General features: G+C 40.5%; 1 protein-coding gene across 1 annotated transcript; it reads left to right on the forward strand.

The window, feature by feature from the left end:
• Window positions 1-295: 295 nt before the first annotated feature.
• On the forward strand, window positions 296-20,701 carry mtnr1ab (melatonin receptor 1A b). The gene is made up of 2 exons (XM_066648809.1): window positions 296-846; window positions 17,924-20,701. Exons 1-2 carry the CDS (start codon window positions 657-659, stop codon window positions 18,790-18,792), a joined length of 1,059 nt encoding a protein of 352 aa, XP_066504906.1. The 5' UTR covers window positions 296-656; the 3' UTR covers window positions 18,793-20,701.
• Window positions 20,702-21,909: the final 1,208 nt, after the last annotated feature.

Below are 21,909 nucleotides of genomic sequence, written 5' to 3' on the forward strand. Positions count from 1 at the left end.
CGCCCAATGATTCCAGGAAGGCTCTGGACCAACCGTGACCCTGAACTGGAGAAGCGCTTACAGATAATGAATGAATGAATGAATAAACACACTAATGAATTCCTAACAAACAAGATGAATGTCAATAGCATGGGAAAAAACTTGCTTAATTTCTAATTTTTTGATGACAAACAAATTCTGACAGGAAATCTACAGAAAATCAGGAGAAATATGAACTTTAACTGAAGGAAATGCTGAATGACTCTCCAAAGTGGTGAATGAACGTGCATAAACGCGTGCACGTGAATGTAGGCTATGTGAATGAGCTTCAACACAAAGCAAAAGAAAAAAAAAACACAACCGAACCGGGCTCTGTGTGTAGTTTCTCTGTTATCCGCTGAGGGGCGGTGTTCTCGCAGAGTCAGGAGTCAAGGAGCTCAGAGACTAACTTAAATTGGCCGATATGAATATCACATACCACCGAAACCTGATGTAGGTACTTAGCTATAAAAGTGTGGCCACATATGTCCGCGCTCAGCCCAGCGCGTGCGTTCGGTCTGGAAGTCAGACCATGGAGAAAGCGGAGAAGTTCAGCTCCTCGCAGAAGAAGTGCCAGAGCCGCCGGATGGAGCCCGAAGCTGTGACGGATTCCGAGGACTGAAAAAAGTACGGATAAAATGAAAATAAATGGCAGCCTCTTAACGAACGCTTCTGCTTCACTGGCGCCCTCTGAGCTCGCCCTCGCGCGTCCTCCGTGGGTTTCTACAACTTTGGGGAGCGTCCTGATATTCACCATCATCGTCGACATTCTTGGAAACCTGCTGGTGATTTTCTCCGTCTACAGGAACAAGAAGCTTAGGAACGCAGGTGGGTCACCGCTGGCTGAGTGCACGCGCTCCAGCCGGACAATAGCGTGCGCGCTCGCACTCGCACCTGCTCTGTAGCGCGAAGAGAGGATAAACATTCGACTTAGACATAACTCACAAAACTACTGTAACGTCTAGACATAAAACAGCCGAAATACCTCATATTCCTCATATTACTGGCTTGGTCATAGCCCATAGACCATTTTCAACGAATGAATTTGGTAGTTGCTCATAGTAGCCTAAGTAGAACCAGAGGCGAACCTTTCAAAATAATGACCGTATAAAGCCGTTTTCAAAAAGCCCAGCATAGACTTACAATCTGTACACAACCTAAAAATAACTCGACAACAGCTGGTGTACCCATTTTAGGGGTTTATGTTCAAACTAACAATAACAAATTAATCACATTTTTAAATTGAGAAACAACGCATATATTTTTCATTGATCTGAAAATGTATCAAATATTTGCCAACCACTTTCTTTAGTGTGCTTTTGTGTCGGAGTGAAATACTATCTGAAGAAATACATATCCAAATAGGAAAGTGTAATTATTAGAATGTTTATCTTTGGGAAAGTTTCAGTAGGCAAGTGGACAAAGTACAATCAACATAATATTTATAGATGATCATAGAGTTATATGACAAAACAAGTTGTCTAAATTCACTGGTATTGCTGAAACTGACATTTTTTCATAACAGATCTGTTTAGTAGGTACCCACTAAACAAGGAACGTACCTGGACGTTCAAAATAGGTCTAAAAGTAGTCTGTCCGTCAAGGACATATTTTAAAAGTCGATGGACGTCCAAAATCCATCTTATTTAGTTAGTTAAGTGGTGATCAATCGATAACGTCAGTGGACGTCCAAAACGCGTTTCATACAAGTAATTTATTTCGGGACCAATTAATAACGTCAATGGACGTCCAAAATACGTCTAATAGTCGTCTTTTCAATGTCTGTGTTTGGACGTCTTTTCAACTTTCATTCTCAACCTTAAGAGAACGTTGATTAGACGGCAGTCATTACGTTATTTCATCGTTGAATCAACGGCTAATTGTTTACTGGGTATGCATGATAATATTGGAATCATATCGGTATCACTAGAAATTTGTTCCAACAAAGGAAACGTTTGAAGACATTTATATTTGACAACGTTTATAAGACCTGAACATTAATGTGTCATCTGCCTATATTGAGCTAAATTGTTTGCATTTTATTTATTATACATTTGTAACCTATTTAGTACTAATCCAGGTGGAGTTAGTTCCATGGTCTTAACTTTATTAATACATATTGGTTTTGCCATTAGCAGATATGTACAGAAAAAATATCTGGTGTGAATATTGGTCTATATTTCCTAGACCAGCGCACCTAGTCTTCAGGCCATATTCAGCAAAAATTAAGACTGAATGTGATTAATTACATTTAAGATTTTAAAGGTGATGAGAGTCTAATAAATTCCCAGATGTTTGAAAATCACTGGTTTATTAATGCATGATTATTATGCAAAAATCTACATGATATAATTGGATTTACTCATGTACTTGTTTATTTAAATGTTTTTTTTTTCGTGCATTAGTATATTAAGAGCTCTTACCAACAAACTGGGTAACAAAATGGGAAATAAAATAATGATCTGCCTAAGTCAGAAAACATGGGAAAAATTAGCTGTTCTGACTTTTGCACTGTCCCCTTCTCCCAGTATCTCTATTTACAGCTCTAGACCTGAACTCAGGTGAGAAGTTAAATAGAGAATAAAAAACAGACATAACAAATAGAGAAATGTGAGTAATGTACAAAAAATCTGAAAACAAAACAGAAGAGAACAAAGCAAAATGGCTAAAGTACAGAGCGTCTGTTTCCTTGCTAATGCACCCTGCTTACATTACGTTAAACAGTGGCTTATTATCATTTAAAGGCACACAAACTTTTCTGGCCATTCAGAAAAGGGCTGTTCAAGGGGAGAATGGTTCTGAGATGTTTGATTCTTGTGGAATTTATATGAAAGCTCGTCACTCATGTTTCATGAAGACCCTAGTGAACTGTGTTAACTTGAGGAGAAGGGGTATAATGTGTGCCCTTTAAGGCAAGAGCATATTCTAATTGCAGTGTGAATGTTGTTTGTTTGTGACTACTTCTTGTACCACTGCTATTTTGTTGCATTATTCTAAAGATAGAACTCACAGGGTCAAAAAGGACCAAGAGCAACTATTTTTGGAGGCTTCAGGTAATTGGCTGCATATCAAACAGAAATGAATGAGCCAGTTACTCTCCTACAAGTGGACGAAGTGCTTATCACCGGTGACACACACTCCATCCCATATGTCACTGTTCTCTGCCAATAAAGATGAGACCTTCTGTTAGTGCTGGGTTGTAAAACTTAGTCTTGACACAAATGTAAAAGCCCAGAACCTAAATGAAAGAGATGAGCAACAAAGTAAGGGGAAGTAATCTTCTTTTTCATAATATCATGACACAGAAAAGGTGTGTGCAAGAGATAGGGAAAGAGAAGGAAGTTGTTTTTATTTTTTTTTCAAGCCTTTCTTGAATAGGAGTCATTTTAAGATGATCTCAACAACCACTTAATAATTTATAATTTATGATACTATTAAATATTTATATTAATTTTCAAGTGGTGGTGCCCCCCTTTAAATACAGAGCACTTGTGTGCTGCTGTGTTAGTGTAACCGCACAAAGGAAGCCTGTGTGGAATATATGCTGTGGTGTGACCTCCCACTGAGTACAGTGCAACATGTACCCTGATTAGTGGGTCAGGTTAAGCCAGTAATTGTTCTATTACCCTCCTACAATGTGTGCTTCATTATGTTTCTCTCTAGTGAGTACATGTCCCATGGCCTATTGTAGGGTCCACTGACCCAATGGGAATATTTAATGAGCTACCCAGTCCTAGTAATCATGGCACACATGCAGCATAGACTGTGAAGTGCTCTCATAAACACACAAACAGACAAAAGCGTCTATGCACCCTCACGCCGCGAAAATCCTCACAAGTCATGCATGCGTACACAAATAATTCACTTTGAATTGTTCTTCTGCCGTGGTATGCTGTAGTTTCCCGCTACCCCCCATGCAGATAAACCTATTCAACTTCCAAGACTAGATGTGCCATGACATCACTGTCTGTTTAGATTATTCAAAGCAAGCCCTCCCTGCTGATCATCAGGACTGATTTCAACACACCCAGCATTACCTACAGCACCTCACTGCCAATAAAGCTCCAGTGTAGCTGCATGTGATATTACCGCTACCATAGTAGCAGATCAGGAAAGTACGTTAGCATGTGCGGAAACCCTAACGCTTTTTTTCAAAGGGCTGACAGAGTTAGCGCTTTAATTATTTTCTTGAAGATCTCATATAGAGTCCAACCCTTTGTACTTCTCTTTCTGTTCTCCCCATTCTGCTTTAGTGGCACTGACGTGGCTTAGGAGCCTGAGGCAGTCTTATTAAGTGAAGCTCACTGTTCATTCAAGAGGAACTTTTCTTGGCACATTATGCATAGGGGCTGTGTGACAGAAGGAAGGTTTCTTTTACTGAGGTGGGATGATGGAGAAAATACACCCCGATGATGCCGTGCTGTGGGCCACAGCCTGGAGAGACGGATATTAAAGGAGGGGTCAGAACGAATTTTGTTAACGACAACAATATCCACCACCCCACTCACCGAATATTCATGAATATCCCAGCTGCAGCTCCAAAGCCCTAAAAATGTTATTTTCTGTGTATATATGTATGTTTATATGTATATACACACACACACACACACACACTAGGACTGTCCCGAAAATACAATTATGTAGGGCTTTGGAGCTGCAGCTGGGATATTCAGTGAATATTCGGTGAGTGGGGTGGTGGATATTGTTGTCGTTAACAAAATTCATTCTGACCCCTCCTTTAATATCCCTCTCTCCAGGCTGTGGCCCACAGCACGGCTTCACTCGCTAACCTGCTAACTAGCTCGCTAGCTAAGGGCACAGAGTATACACAATTTAAGCAGTTAGAGGGGATGTGCTCTAATTTCATACGCAAAGCTGACAAAATGAACTGTGGCGTTGCCTTGCTTTGTTGTAAGTGTGTAGTTTTAGCATGTTAGGCTGAGTTACAAAGATGTTTATGTTGATTAGCCTGAATATGGGTAGAATGGGGAGAGCACAGTTTTTACTGCTGATTGTGGGTTGACTGGAGCGTTGCCTTTATCGATAGCCACATTTATACAAAAACGGAAAATCCAAATCTCAAAATTTGAAACCGAGTACCTTCCAACAAACAAAATATCTGAATATCCAAATACTTGGGGCCTATTGTTTAGAAAATCAGCACTCGGCACCCATTTAAAATTAGCACTCTAGCTCCCAGCATGCCTCTGGTCATTCGCTAACTTATGCATACACGGTACCACTAAGGACACAGAGTGTACATGAAAAAATTAGAGCTTCGTGGAGGTGTTCTAATTTGTGGTGAAAAGCTGAAACAATGAACTGTAGCTTTGCGATGATTCATTGTAAGTAGGTTTTTGGCTTTGTTCAAGACTTTTATGTTGACAAGGCTGAATTCATGTAGAGGGTTGCCTTTATAGCTACATTTATCAAAAAAAAAAAAAAAAAAACACAAGGCAAGTATGATTTTTCCTTTATTAAAATTAAGCTAGCATTCAACACCATTTATTAACAATCAACAAATATAATGCTCTCATGAAAAAATATGGAATTAGCTTATATATTAGTATTTCTAGGCTAAAGTATTCTAGGCTTTTTGAAAACTTCACCACAAACATTATTATTTTAGCATTAACATGAACATATTCTTTTTTCTGTATTGAAAACTTTATCATATTGAGAAACGACTGTATTTAAATCTATTCAAATTGTCCTGTTGCATCCCTATTACAACCCTACTACAACCCCACTCTCCTCATTTCTTTTCAGCTTAACACTGGTTTCCTCTAGCCTTTTATTTTAGTGGTAAGGAATGAACTCTTGCTGAAGTCAGTAACCCAAAAGCAGTGGTTGTTTTAGTTTGATTGAACTCTCCGGCACCAAGGCTAATGCTGTGTTGAGGCTGGGCTTGTTAACTTTCAACTCTATTGCGAAGCCTCTAGATTCCTCTAGGGAGGAAACAGCTGGAGACTAAGAGCTCACTTCATCTGGTCTCTGAGTATCCTTTAATTGATTGTGAAATAACACTGCTTTTCCGAGCTCAGCTCAGCACAGGTACTCCCTGGAGCTTACCTGGAACATTCTGCAGCGGCTGGTTTTAGACTCCTTCACACATACTCTGGCAGATGCCTGAGCTAAACACGGGTTCAAATGATGTACCTATTAAATAAGAGGTGATATTAAGAAATTAACAGTGAGAAGCAAGATTCTTTGGTGATTATTCAGGTTTTATTTGGGTGAGATGATGGCTCCAAACCAAATGTCACATCTACTGTCATGATAAAGGTCTCATTATCTGCACAGATTTATTACAAGACACAATGTTCATGAATAAATGTTATTGCTACACCTCTATATTCGTCACTGGGTCCACCATGAGGCTTCATATGATTGCTGGTGTAGCTCTGTGTTTGTCCAGGAGACATAAACACAGCCTCAATGTTCCTACCTAACCCATCAATCTGATTATCCCTTCAGCATCAAACCTGCTCAATTTCACTGTTAAACCTATTACAAACAAAGTGGAATTTATGTGATATACTTTCCTTGAAATTCTCATTTGAAGAAATTAATTTTGTTTGGGTGTGAGGCAGAATAATGAGATGGCGAATGTTTCTAGTAAAAAGATATCATATCCATATATAGTAATATGAATAATTTTCTTCTCTTGATACCCTCATACTGTGCTCTATTTCTTTGAATTGAATACGGAATGGAATAATAATGGACTGAATATGTTAGAGTGGATATCGAAATCATTATAAACACTTGATTTATCATGCTGTGGAAACAGTACAGTTTCCTTAGAAGTCTTTGTTAATCAGCTGCTTTGGAGCACTTCAGCTCTTCATTTTAAACAATAAGCTTGTAAGACTGAAAGACATCCCAGAATACAAATGGAGATAAAGATGGGATTGGCATGCCCTGCTTTAGCCAAAGCCACGTGCTGACATTTTTATACTTTAAACCCAAACTGTCTGTAATATTTGCTCAGCTATTTCGATGTGTAAATTCAGCACAGAGTCATAAAAGCAATATTGAATCAAAGTGAAGTGTGCCCAAGAGAGAAATTAAGGAATCTTAGGAGAGGAAGAATAGGAGCTAATGGCAGAAGTGGGTGCCCTATGTTATATGTAGAAGCACTCCTGCCACCTCTCAACTGAAAACTGTCTTTTGATGAGATGAATAAGAGTATTTCAGCAGTAAGTCAGTGTGTTTGTCTCGAGGATGACACAGTGTTGAATCAAGGACACGAAGGACATGGCTAAATGAATAGAGCTGAAAGAAGTGGTTTATCCTGCATCCTAGTCATGTGGGTTTGATTTATATGAAGTGTGGGTTCTCACTGACAAGTGTTATCTTTTGGCCTAAAGTGCAGCACTAGACGGAGCTGCTGACTGTTAAATCTGTAGAACGTGTAACACATAGTTGACATAGTTGACATGACTGTAAATCCATAGAGCTCACCCACAAGCGCATGCCACCTATCTTCATGATGTTGTGTAGGCCTCTACTCTGTCTTTGCATAGATCACATGCCACAGGAAGAGTTGTGTTTCAGACAGTGTTGATTTGTGAGTGATCTTATCAGCAGAACTGGGAGTGCCTTAATTAAGATTGGGTGTGAATTTGTGTAGGTCACCTTCAACACTGTAATAAAGCCATGCCATATACTGAAAGTATCTATAGTAAACATATAAATCTTTATGTTTTGCGGTAGATTTACTATTGAACATTAAATACTTTCAAAATATTTCTGTGTTCCATTGTTTTTTTCCAAGCTGCCAGCTGATGACAGACTATTAATCAAATCCGGACATTTGATCCAGGTTCCATGCAGATATTGTACAATGGCCAGCTACTATGACCCTATTAGCGTTAGCATTGCAGCAATAGATTCTGTCGGCCATTTTAAAGGTTTGATGACCTCTGTTCTAGCTCATATAAATAAACATTACTCAATGCTGCCCTCTTAAGGTTTTACAACATTTAGACAGAAGTAAGCAATTATAATCATACACAGGATAAAGTTTTATTAGAGATTCACATAGGGTCTTGCCCCACTGTCTTCCTATCTACAGCCACAAAATGTTTGTTATCACCCATTGTTTAAATCCTACACCTAACTACTAAGTTTGCTGATGCTGTTTATGATCTAATCAGCAACCAGCTACATCTAACAACATTTAAATGAGATAGTATCCTACACCAGGAATTTCATTGTTTGTTTTAAGACAAATGAGGTGGTTTATTTTGCATTCTGTTATGCACATGAATTTGCCTCAGTACCATGGATGAAAACCAAGTTCAATTCTGCTTGTGAATGTGATGTGTGGAAAGTGATTACAGTTATAATTATGTAATAAAAATGAGCATAAGAATGACTACCAATTACTTCCACTATACAATCCTCTAGATGCTGTTATTTGTTCTAAATCTGCACTTTTATCATACAGGCAATTTTTACTTGTTGTAGGAGTGCTGCTGATGCTTGGAAAAGTGTAATGTTGCAATACAATTTGCTCATGTTACCCACTATTGCCAAACATGTAGATGCGTGTCGCTTATTAGTTTTTAAGCAGCGATCGTGTGATGTGCCTAGCTGTTATGTTTTCCTTATGTAAGGCCACTCTGAGCTCTTTGGACCGAGTGAATTGTCTGGCTGTACGGGCTGTATGTACATGTGTTAGGCAGGAAGCCGTGAGTAATGATGAGAGCTCGAATCAACGCAGTGAATTCATCATCTTTGGATTAATTGAAACATCATATTTGATTTCCAGCTCCCCACCGAATAAACAAGGCCTGACACCTGAATCTGAACACGCTACAGCAGCCGCTAGCAGGGAGCTGGGAATCTAATAATGAACACAACATTTTGAATCCCATCCGCCGGAGTCAGCACTTCCCTGTGCCCTGCGTGCAGGAGAATCAGAGTTTGTCAACGGGAAAATTGGTTAGTAATTAGATCCCAGTCCTTGCGCTCTTGCATGAAGAACTGAGGTATTCCTCTACATCCAGCCTGAATGCAGCCAGTGAATTTGAGGGCTTCGTTGCTGAGGGAAAAAAAAGGACACACAAGCTAGTCAGATGGAAGCGAAGAAAATGAAGACTACCAGTCTTTTTTATTCAGCTTGACATGATCTTCACTTCTTTTTAACAACATGTTCCTTCTCACCTCTTGCAGCTTTTAGATTTTTTTTTATGCTGAAGAAAAAGCCCCCCTCATTTAGTAGAAGACTGCATTATGTAACCGTTCCTTGCTGAGGATCAAATGTGTCACTCCACAGTTGAACAGAGTTCTAACTGTGAACCCAGAAGAAGTAATGCAAAAATGTAGCTATTGAAGCTGTGTCCTTGGACCCCTTTTGATTCTGCTACACTTTGCCTGCTACACTTAAACCACTGAAACCGCTGGCAAACATTTGCTCATGTTTATGGGAATGGGGTGTGTGAACAAAACATATCAGCTCATATCATGAAAAGACCTCAGCTAAGTTCTTTGAGTGAATGAACGCATGATAGAAGGATAACACTGTAAGAATGTATTTTTGCACTTCTTTGGCTTTGAAAATATCCCATAATTTTGGGTTTGCATCCCTCGTGGCGTGTGAAGTGGTGTAGAAAATTCATAACCAGAAATGCCATTAGTGGCAGGGTAAAACTCACTGAGGAGATGGATGAACTGTAAATGCTCTTCTGGCAGAGCTTCATCACTTCATCTAGAATGACAGTGTTGGGACCCAGTGGGAATTTCCTTGACATTCTGTACAGAAGAACAATACAAAACACTGTGTTTTCACTGACCACACGTAAAGAATGTAATATTATGGGTCAGATTCTTAACAGGAACTGATCTTAGACTTAGAATACACAAATTATTAATTGAGATTCTTCATAGAAAGGAAAATGCAGTTCAGTACTAGGCGTAGCCCCTAACCAGGAAACCAACCCAGACTGACAGAGGATATTATGATAACGCTGAATATGGCCAACACCTTCTGGCCAAATGAAGTGAACCATGTCAACCCAAACATTTCTTTATCTAGACATACTGAGATTTGGTAACTTTTTAAATTCTTAGTTGAGCTATGGGTATGTCCATGTTGGGTGTAGTAAAATGGATCAGCAACTGGGATTGGGAGATTTTCGCTTATTTCCTGAATATAATAGAGCAGAGGTGTAAGGAAATCTATAGTCACCTAAAATAATATTTCTCTGGAATTAAATACAGCATGTGCAAATTTAAACATTAAATTAGTAATCTCTTGTTCTCTTTCTCAGCATGGTGATTTGCCTTTGAAATATCTTTTGATTACTTGTCAGTAACTGCCAATATTTGTTAACATCCCCTGATTGGCCAGGGCTGTTGTATGTAAAGTGCATTTGTTTTTATTGTTTATGCTGTTTGTCCTGCCTTGCTGACCTGGCTGATTATAAACTTGTAATTTTGATTTATTTGTTCTATGGAGTTAATTACTCATTTGCATGATGGCCCCATAGTAGTGAATAAATGTTTTCAGTTACAGTCTATATGAAACACTGTACATTCCATCTCTAAAGACACACACATACACACACTGGCCTCTAAGCTCAGTTAATTCTGGCAATTTCTGAAATGCAGCCGGACCACATGATCAATGAGACAATAGCCTTTGCTACGCCTGTAATATGATACGAGTTTGTCCCAGGGGTACCAGTGGTGTGCTTTCACTGCTACAGTCTCAGCCCACTGGCTTCTCAGGAACCGCTGAACTCAAAACTTCTGCCAAGGGGAAAACTTCAACCCACAGGAAAAAAGTGGCCTTGCCCTTAAGTGAAGGAATGCTTTGCACCCTGCTGATCTTGAACATGAATCCCAAAAAAACAGCCAGTAACTCACTAAAGCCAGGCAATGTCAGGTTTGTTCAGTTGATTCCCAGTGTTCAAAATTTTGAGCAAACTCAGCTGGTATAGAGCTTCTGGCGAGTTGATGGTTGTCTCTTTGGTTTGCATATTCAAGTAACACAGAGTGTGAAGCTTTCTCTCACTTAGGGGAAGCCTGCGGGTTGGTGTTTTCCCTTGCCAGAGATTACCTCTTTCAGTATTTCTCAGTTTCAGGAATACCTGATGGCTGGGTCTGTGGTCATGCAAGCAGACCAGTGGTACCACAAGTGAAAGAGCTATGAAAAAGTTTGTCCTGAGGTGATTCTTTGTGTAAAGTATTGTTAACAATTGTGTTTTTAAGGTTCGTGATGGTTATGGTTTTGTATGTGTAGTTCATTAAACACAGTGGGTCTGGAGCCTACACAGAATTACTGAGTGCAAGGCAAGGACACACCTTGGACAGGGAGCCATTTCGTCACTGTGCATCACACACTCACACATTCACACCTACGGACAGATATGAATAGCCAATCCACCTACCAACATGTGTTATTGGACTGTGGGAGGAAGCTGGAGCACCAGGTGGAAACCTGGCATGGGGCAAACACACCAAACTCCTCATAGACAGTGACCCAAGACAAGGATTGGACCCACAACTGCTCTGGATCTATCATTTTCTAAAGTAAATAAAATGTTGAGACTGTATAAATATAACTGATAAATAGGATTGACATAATTAATTAACAATCATTAATAGCTTGAAAATGCCAGCTGTTTAAGTGGGCTTAGAATGTTAAAACATTGCTTTATATAACTGTCTATTAGTATAATTTATCATTATGCAAATCAACACATGCAAAGTAGAAAAGTACATATTTAAAGGAGACTTTGGATTAGTTTAATGCAATCTTGCTTAGACTAAGTTTATTGTGTAGAATGTAGTGTTATATATATGTTTTATGTTTATATATATATATATGTTTTACAGATGCAATTTTATTGATCCAAAAGCACCTTAAGCCCTATGGTCATAAACACTTTTATTTTATTTTTTAAGGAAAAGCCACAAAAAACAACAACTGTCTGTATCAGTCCAAGACTAAATCAGTGCCAGACTTTCTAATCTTTGGAGATCAGCCACTGTGTCTTTGGTTACATGTGGTGTGGCTCTTGAAATACTTTTTATACCAATTGCAGGTTGTTTTTCATTTATGTTTTTGTGGTTTACCAATGCTCCTTTACCCTTTTCCTCCTTGGGGTTTGTCTAGGGGTGCTGGAGAACACTCATTCTGGGCACTCCATTGTTCTGCTGGGGGACTTCAACGCTCACATGGGCAATGACAGTGAGTCCTGGAGGGGCGTGATTGGGAGGAACGGCCCCGCTGATCTGAACCCGAGTGGTGTTCAGTTATTGGATTTCTGTGCCCGTCACAGCTTATCCATTACAAACACCATGTTCGAGCATGAGGGTGTCCACAAGTACACCTGGCATCAGGATACCCTAGGCCGCATTTCGATGATCGACTTTATAGTCGTATCATTGGACCTGTGGCCATATGTTCTGGACACTCAGGTGAAGAGAGGTGCTGAGCTGTCAACTGGTCACCACCTGGTGGTGAGTTGGATCAGAAGGCGGGGGAGGATGCCGGACAGACCTGGCAGGCCTGGGCAGTACCTCTGGACTGGCAGACTGGGGTGGTGGTTCCTCTTTTTAAAAAGGGGGATCGGAGGGTGTGTTCCAACTATAGGGGGATCATACTCCTCAGCCTCCCCGGTAAGATCTATGCGGGGGTACTGGAGAAGAGAGTCCGACTGATAGTTGAACCTCAGATCCAGGAGGAACAATGCGGATTCCACCCCGGTCGTGGAACACAGGACCAGCTTTATAACCTCGCTAGGATCCTGGAGGGGGCGTGGGAGTTTACTCAACCAGTCTACATGTGTTTTGTGGATCTGGAGAAGGCATTCGACCGTGTCCCTCGGGGTATTCTGTGGGGGGTGCTCGGGGAGTATGGGGTACTTGGCTCTTTGCTACGAGCCATCCAGTCCCTGTATAAACAGAGCAGGAGTCTGGTTCATATGGCTGGCAGTAAGTCAGACTGGTTTCCAGTCGGAGTTGTACTCCGTCAGGGCTGCCTGTTGTCACTGGTTCTGTTCATAATTTTTATGGACAGAATTTCTCAGTGTAGCCAAGTGGCGGAGGGTGTCCGGTTTGGTGGTCTCAGGATTCCATGTCTGCTTTTTGCGCATGATGTGGTCTTGTTGGCTTCATCGAGCCGGGACCTCCATCTCTTGCTGGACTAGTTTGCAGCCGAGTGTGAAGCGGTAGGGATGAGGATCAGCACCTCCAAGTCCGAGTCCATGGTACTCAGTCGGAAAAGGGTGAAGTGCTCTCTCCAGGTTGGAAGTGAGATCCTGCCTCAAGTGGAGGAGTTTAAATGCCTTGGGGTATTGTTCACGAGTGAGGAAAAGATGGAGCGGGAGATTGACAGGTGGATTGGTGCAGCGTCAGCAGTAATGCGGGCTCTGTACCGGTCCGTTGTGGTGAAGAGAGAGCTGAGCAGAAAAGCAAAGCTCTCGATTTTTCATTCGATCTACGTCCCAACCCTCACCTATGGTCACAAGCTTTGGGTAGTGACCGAAAGAACGAGATCGCGGGTACAAGCGGCTGAAATGAGTTTTCTCCGCAGGGTGTCTGGACTCTCCCTTAGAGACAGGGTTAGGAGCTCAGATATCCGTGAGAGACTCGGAGTGAAGCCGCTGCTCCTCCACATCGAGAGGAGCCAGTTGAGGTGGTTCGGGCATCTGGTCCGGATGCCTCCTGGACGCCTTCCTGGTGAGGTGTTCCGGGCATGTCTAATGGGGAGGAGGCCCCGGGGCAGACCAAGAACACGCTGGAGAGACTACATGTCTCGACTGGCCTGGGAATGCCTCAGTATACCCCTGGAGGAGCTGGAGGCGGTGGCTGGGGAGAGGGAGGTCTGGGTTTCTTTGCTCCGACATTGAAAAGAATATACCAAAACAATCCACCTTCTAAAAGGAAAACAAACAAAGTGTCTTGAATGGAGAAACAACACAGTAAATTAGCAAAAGGGTGGAGGGTAGTGGCCATGGAGACACAAGCTACCTGCATGGATTTGGGGGGCAAAACTTGTGAGGGAGGGGTGTGTTCCTTTTGCTGTTGAGTTCAAATATAAACAAGTCACTCTCCAGAGTCACATACATCACCTTTAAGGAAAGACCTCTAGAGTACATTTTTATATTTAAGGAGAGGGCACTCCTTCAGTGGGGCAAATGAAGCTCATTCATCAGCTGTGCTCTCCGGAAGTCACTGCTTCCCTCATGACCTCTAAAGATGGAGATGATGTCCACTGAGAGGACCCAGGGTCAATGTGGAGGGGCCCTGCTGGGCGTTCCAGGCCACTGCTCTAATGCCTGCCGCTCCCGCTCGTCTCTCACATGTCTGTGGCTCAGAGGAGTACACGGCAGCACAGAAAAAGCAGAGGATGTGCAGGGATGTCACAGCAAGAAGAATTTCAAGCCACTGTTCTGGAAAGCCTCTTCTGCTCTGATGATCGCCCGTAGCATCGAGCTAAATCCACTAAATCATGAATGCGTATACTTAGCAAACCCTGCAGCATTCTAGGAATCATGTTGGCAATTCTGTCGCGGTGAGCCGAGTGACAGTGATGTGACACGAGAGAGAGAGAGAGAGAGAGAGAGAGAGAGAGAGAGAGAGACAGAGAGAGGGAAAAGAAAAGCCATGTTCAGGTCAGAGCCATGATCTTTATCTCACAAAACTTCATCCATCCTCAAATTGCTTCAATATATTGTAGCTTCTAAACCACTGCAAACTCCAGACTCCAGAGTAAAGAAAGAACAAATATAGAGCTCTCCTTAGTCTCTCTGTAGAGATTAGGTAGAAAGGCAAAGCACACTTTCTGAGTTCTCCTGATGCTAAGATATGTCTTCTAAGAGAAAAACGCCCAGAGGTCTCATGTCTCCTCTGGAATCTTAGTGGAGATCGCTGGAAAGTCTCATATTAGTGCTGGGCGATATGAGCACAAATCAATATCACGATTAACTGTACATTATACCAGGATTACAATTAATGAACGATTGTTTTGTTTTTGTATTTTTAACCCTCACAGTTCAGTGACGAGGCTTGTGCTGTAAATATACTCCCGTATTAAATATGGGATATTTTTTCTAACGTTGCTGGGAGCTTGTTCCTCTCTTGTTTTTTGAGCACTGTTTATATTCGGTGTGTGATTGTGCTTTGGTCGCTGAAAACATTTTTTCTCAGCATTTACATCTTTTTGTTCAGTGTTGTCTTAATTATAGTCAAAAAACATCACGTCCAAACCATAGATGCTGTGTATTTCTTTGGTACGAGCTGCTCAAGTTGCTTGGTTGGCCTCAGCGTTTAGGTTACTTCCGTATGGCAGATAGGGGCAGAATCATGTGACTACAGCTTGGTAGTGTGGTTTTAAAGGGGCAGTACTTGAACATACAGTGGGGACAAAACAGAATAAAAATGATCAATATAGACAAGATTATGTTGATTAGAAGTTCTGAATGTCGATTTCAATTAATTTTCCATTAATTGCCCAGCCCTCTCACATTGTGTTCAGATTTGCTGAGATAATAACACTTGTGTTTATCTGCAACTAAAAGCACAAATCTTAAAATTTCTCATTCAAGAACAAGAAATATCTCTTTTGATGCTGTAAGTAAAGATTATGATTTTAGTCTTGAACAGAAGTGCCTCATGTCTTCTTATTTGTAGGAAGGGGTTTTGGCAGAATCAGTATTCTAACCTACAAGCCATCAATGAGCAACTTCGTTTTTTCTTATCTTTCTCCCAACAATAAAAGGAAGAGTGTTGCCTTGAACTAATGAGAGCACATGCAGGACATTTCCCAACACTTTCCAGCTTGAGCTTCCCCACAGCGCCACATGGCAACAGAGGACAGAGTCATGAAGCTTAGCTTTAATGAGGGAAGACAGACGAGTGAGAGAGTTCCAGGTCAGCATCGTGCAGGTCACCCTGCATGCTTCTCGCTCCTGGAAGTGTCAGGTCTGAGGTGAAGGACTGAGAAACAATATTTGACCTGGCCTGACTGAACTTGTACCTCAGAAGTTATTGCTCTTGTTTTGCTGCAGTTATAAATGTAGTTATACAGCTACGGTGTAAGATTTGAGATTAATGAATGGTTTTTCTTGTTGGAGAATTCAAAAAAGTATCATAAAAAGTCAGAAATGCAGAATGTAAACTGAGCGTGATTACAATTCGTTGTAAAACTTATACTGTGTAAATGTTATTTACATTTAAATCATAAGCAAGTAATATGCAAATGTTTGAAACGCCCCAAATGATGAAACCTAAGGTATCTTTAAGCATATGTTAGTGCACAGTTTCTGTTCCTATGCTGAGTGCTACACATGTGAAAACGTACATTATATATAACTCTTGTACTGGTCAGATTTTATGTTAAATATTGTATATTGTGCGTAGAGGATGAAATATTTTCCTCTTAGAAAAACAACAGGAGACATCATTAGAGCACACAAAATTCATATGCAGTTATGTAAGTTGAACATAGATTATGCGCTGAATTGGCCTTAGCACTCTACATTCTGTATCAACAGGTGCAAATGTGGCATTTGGCCTTTTCTGTGTGTGTTGATGTCAGCAAATGACACGAACATGGGATAAAGGTAAAGACTGGGTAAAATAGTTTTCATTTGACAAAATTATTCTGTTGGCGTTTCTATGTAGATGTGAGAACGCCCTACTCCACCAATGACTAGTGAGAAGATGTGTCCACACATTTGACTGGTACTGTATATCTCCTTTGCTCATCTGTGGGGTTCAATGTCTATATATTGGTCCATTCATCATGAACGTTTCACACAATGTGAAGAACAGCTGCTGTGCTCAAATGACGTAGTTAAATAATAATCAACAAAATTGCAGATACATGCTTTTCTTTGGATTTTGATAACATTTATGTGTTTAACATTATGTGGAAGTACAATATACACCTTTGAATCCAGTAATTTAAGTGCAATCCCATTGGATTCACATTGAGTGTAGTATAGAATATAAATGTGATATGCAATGTGACAAAAGGAACTATACCTTAACTGAGTGTCTCTTTAGGGACAGAGCCCAGAATCTTTAAAGCTCTCCACACAGAACTAAATGTCGCGTGACAATAGCAGGTGCAACTCCAATCCCTTTAATAGAGAAGGCAGCTGAGTGACTTAGCTATGACTTAATTAGATGCGATAAAGGTCATGCTACTAAAATACAACTGACATCATACATGGAGAAGACAGGACAATAAACAAAAGTAAAGCTTGTGACTGAAAGATGTGAGGCATTTGGAGGGAAAATAATAATAATCATCACTATCTTATACAAAAAATGTAAATAATATTCTCTGCATTGTCTTATATGCGGCATTTATTGTCGTCATATTTCCCCAATTTAGTGTGTGTAAATAACTGATGTATGAAAAAAAAAAAAGTGATTCCACAGTCATATCTCATCAGTCTCATCATCATTTTTGTAGCTTTATAAAGCATGATGCCGTTGTTCTGAGGCAATGTTAAAATGGAATCTATCAGTAATTTGTAGTCTATTGTATTGTTAAAGGGCTCTTGTAATAAAAATCAGATTGTCTTCGTTTTTCTGAAATATGGCTGATATTAACGCTGTTTCCAAATGAATAACATTCACTCCCAATTCACATTCATACATGAACAAAAAACTAGCCAATCAGAATCTAAATAAATATCATGTGTTTAATGGATAGGATAAACCTGTTTACATTAAGGTTTGAGGAAAATAGTTCAAAAGAATTATAATATTTTTGTTACAAAAAAAAGTGTTTTCATGCATGTAATGTTCTTGCATCTGTCTCTGGATATTTTTGCAATGCTGCCTTGTTCATTTTCTGCATTCTCATTTTAGTGCTAACATAAATGTGAAATGTGAAAGCAGGACTGAGACTGTGTTTTGTTTGTTTTTGCAGGGAACATATTTGTGGTGAGCCTAGCAGTAGCTGACCTAGTAGTGGCTGTTTACCCCTACCCCCTGGTGCTGATGTCCATTTTCCACAATGGTTGGAACTTGGGCTTTGTCCACTGCCAAATCAGTGGCTTCCTGATGGGACTGAGCGTCATCGGGTCTATATTTAACATCACTGGCATCGCCATCAACCGCTATTGTTACATTTGTCACAGCCTCAAGTATGACAAGCTGTACAGCGACAAAAACTCTCTGTGCTACGTGCTCTTGATCTGGATGCTGACTGTGGTGGCAATAGTGCCCAACTTCTTTGTGGGGTCACTGCAGTACGACCCCCGGGTTTACTCATGTACATTTGCTCAGTCAGCCAGTTCAGCCTACACTGTGGCGGTGGTCTTCTTCCACTTCATCCTGCCCATCCTCATTGTCACCTACTGCTACCTGAGGATATGGATCCTGGTCATCCAGGTGCGGAGGCGGGTCAAGCCTGAGTTCCGGCCCAAACTGACACCACATGACGTGCGCAACTTCATCACCATGTTCGTGGTGTTTGTGCTCTTTGCCGTGTGCTGGGCACCCCTCAACTTCATTGGCCTGGCTGTCGCCGTGGACCCAGAGAGGGTGGGACCTCTCATCCCTGAGTGGTTTTTCGTCTCTAGCTACTTCATGGCCTACTTTAACAGCTGCCTTAATGCCATTGTCTATGGACTCCTCAATCAGAACTTCAGAAGGGAGTACAAAAAAATCATTGTCTCCTTTTGCACTGCTAAGATGTTCTTCCCGGACAGCTCTAATGAAGCGGTGGACAGGATCAAAAGCAAGCCGTCCCCTTTAATGACGAACAATAACCAAGTGAAAGTTGACTCGGTATAAACATGTGGAAAAGGCTTGGGACACTGTGATGCAGAAATATACCAAATAAAAACAAAACACAGTAAACAATGCTGTACAGTAATAAAAGCATCAACACTATACTCAGACATACAGGGTGTAGGAACTTCTTCTATTTCAAAAAGTGCATTTGCAAAATATAATGTCTCAATGTTTACTACATTTCATAAAGAAGGGAAGATGGTGTATTTATTTGCTATGTGACAGCTGAGAGTTTTCTTGAACAGATTGTGCTCCTAATACCGTCAGCTCATTTTCAGACGATCCCCAGTGTGGCCAATAAGGTGAACAAGCATCTGGCTAAGCATATACCCTTAATATGCATTTGACAAAGTGAATGGATTTTAATGAGTTAGAATTCGACCCACTGCACCTTCCTTTTTCTGCTCACAGTCTTAAAAAGGTTCTTAAAAAAAGCACAGACTGAAACATTTTTAATAAGCTACGTAAGCTGTAATTCCGCAGAGAGACGTTTTTCAGAGACAAAGCCTCCAAGCGTGCCAACAAAACTTCGGTCAAACAGCCATTGTGCCAACACACAGCAGTCAACAAGAAAACGTCGCTTTGTTGAATGCAAATATCTCCAGTGACAGACTGTTGGCTCCATTACACAAATGTATTCTATTTTGTTTGTTTTTAAAAGAACACTTCTAAATTTGTATAACCTTGTCATATGTGCCATATTATATATTAATTATCTGATGTTTTTTTCTACCACATCAGAAGTCTATGATGCTGGGAATATTCATGTTGCAAGTGTGAAATATAAAGCGGATAAAGGGTAGATAGAGGTTGTTCTGCTAAAATAAACACTTAGAAAATGTTGGAAATGTTCTGAATGGATTGATTGTGTGCAGCTCTTTTTGTTTACAACGTTCAGTACTGTACAAAAGACACAGACCACCCAACAATCATAAATTTGTATTGTAAGGGAATCATGCATATAATCGGCTTGAATTAGGAAGGCAAAACTAAAAAAAAACTAATTGGGAACAATTATTAAAATCATATTGTTGAGAGATGAGGAATTTAATGTCAAGAAGTGTGAGATATTTTCAGAAATGAACAAATCTGTATTAGATTAAGTAGCAGAGCAAATACCTGATACAACATACAGTGGTCAGGGCCTTAGAGCAAAGTTGCAGAAGTTTTGCAAGCTACAGGAAAAGGTCGCTTTTGCTTCGTATGCTTGTTCAGACACTCAGTTTCTCAAAAGCACTAAATGTGCCACAGTTTCACCTTTCGTTAATTGGGAAAATCAAGCTCCAATTCATTTAATAAATAAATAAACAAAATCTGCAGGTGACAATGTTTATGTCCATCCTAAAATGTGAGAAGACAGCTCAACACTGTGGGTCTGAAGGAAGACTTTAAGGAGGGAAGGAAATAGATGGGAAGGAAATGGACAGGCCCCAGGACCCAGATTCCAGACCTAAACATCACTGTATATGCTTGGGATTGCTTCAGTATTGTGAATCAGAATATACAACCACCTTCTGAAAAATATCAATCCTTGCCGAGCCTTTTTTTTTAATAAAAATTGAATAAAAATGTGAATAATTTGATGGTCTACTGGCAAAAAAATGGAAGCTTAAGACAGTCACTGAGGCTTCTGTGTACTTTTTGTTATTCATGAACAACGAATGACTTTAACAACAGGAAATGAATGCAGAGTGGTCTCTGTGTTTTGCACAGTACCTGTATAAATCAAGGTGATTGGAACAACTTCCAAAAGTTGGAATGAAGAGTGAGATGGAATCTCTGCGCACAAACGCCTTTAAACTAAACTGCGAGGATGTGTTCACTTCATCAGAGACTCCAGAATTCAGTAAAACACAGCTGTGAATGTATCATGTTAATTATATCCTAATTATACATTGTTCATAATGAGTGCTTCATTATTATAATTGCCATATTTTGTAATAAATATTATGTCATGAACGGCACCCTTTCCTTGCTGTTTTGCATAGTGTCTGGTATTTGGCAGAAAACCAAAACCCCTTCAAAAGGCTAGGACCGCCTGTGCAGAAACAGATTTCTGGGACAAATGGACATGTTCTACAGATGCTCTGACTGCACAGTGATGAAGCCTCCTGTTGGCTGCTTTGAAAGTGTTCCAAATTCCAGGATATCCCACGGTGACTGAATTAAATGTGTTTTGGCAGTGGGTTTTTTTTTTTTTTTTGGATCCCAAAAGACTTATTGTGGACATTGGCATGGATAATTCTTCCATATCATGATTCATCTCGTGCATTCTAGCCAAAGCATGCTGTAGTATTGTGGTGAGTTTAAGTGGAATTTACAGGCTCTTTACACTGACCTGTTTCCATGCCCACGGACAGTTATTTCTGGACACAGAGACATACAGTGTCTGTAAATCTAAAGAAGTGGAAATAATTACATTTGTCTCTGAACTGCTTTGACAAAGGATCAGGCTTCCTTTGAACCCCTCCTCCACCCCTCACACACACATTTTTTCTCTTGGCCAACGCAAATCCAAGCCCTCGCTCTCCCTCTCCCCCACCGCTTTCTTCTTAATGAACTTGAAATGATTAAATAAGTGCTTAAAGGATGAGCAGTGGTGAAGTCACCCCCTCCCTCATCCCCAGAGAGTTTTTTGCTGTGATTTCATCATGATGACATGTTTTCAGCCTGATTCTCAAGACAGGTTTAGAGAGTTCCAAATGTTTTGTTTGTCTTTTGAAATGACGGGTATCAATAGGTGGTCTGTGCCCCTTGACAGCAGTAACAGCATCTCCTCTCCTACAATGTGGTAGTATTTTGTGCCATTCAGCCATCAGGTACTGTGTTTGGATGATTAATTCTTTATCACAGTCTCCACTTCCGCTCATCTCAGAGGAACTGGATTATGCTTCATTGCTTTAAGAACACTGTCCTGCAGCCATAGTCTATTGCTAGGGAACTGTATACCCCTTAAGATGACACTTGGCATTGGGTTGTTATGCTAAAAGGATCAATGGGATTAAATCAAATGCAGAGAAACATAGATAATCATTTAATGTTAAAAGACAGATCACAGAGAAAATCAGAGATCATGCCAGGTCAAACAACGAGAAATCATCCACGCATCAGATCCGA

Source organism: Hoplias malabaricus, chromosome 17 (assembly GCF_029633855.1).
Source record: "Hoplias malabaricus isolate fHopMal1 chromosome 17, fHopMal1.hap1, whole genome shotgun sequence".
Classification (NCBI taxonomy): domain Eukaryota; kingdom Metazoa; phylum Chordata; class Actinopteri; order Characiformes; family Erythrinidae; genus Hoplias; species Hoplias malabaricus.

Bases quoted from the DNA above. Each gene is read 5' to 3' on its own strand.
- mtnr1ab (XM_066648809.1), top strand. From the start codon at position 657: ATGAAAATAAATGGCAGCCTCTTAACGAACGCTTCTGCTTCACTGGCG. The intron at 847-17,923 runs GTGGGTCACCGC...TTGTTTTTGCAG, and splicing joins CAAGAAGCTTAGGAACGCAG to GGAACATATTTGTGGTGAGC.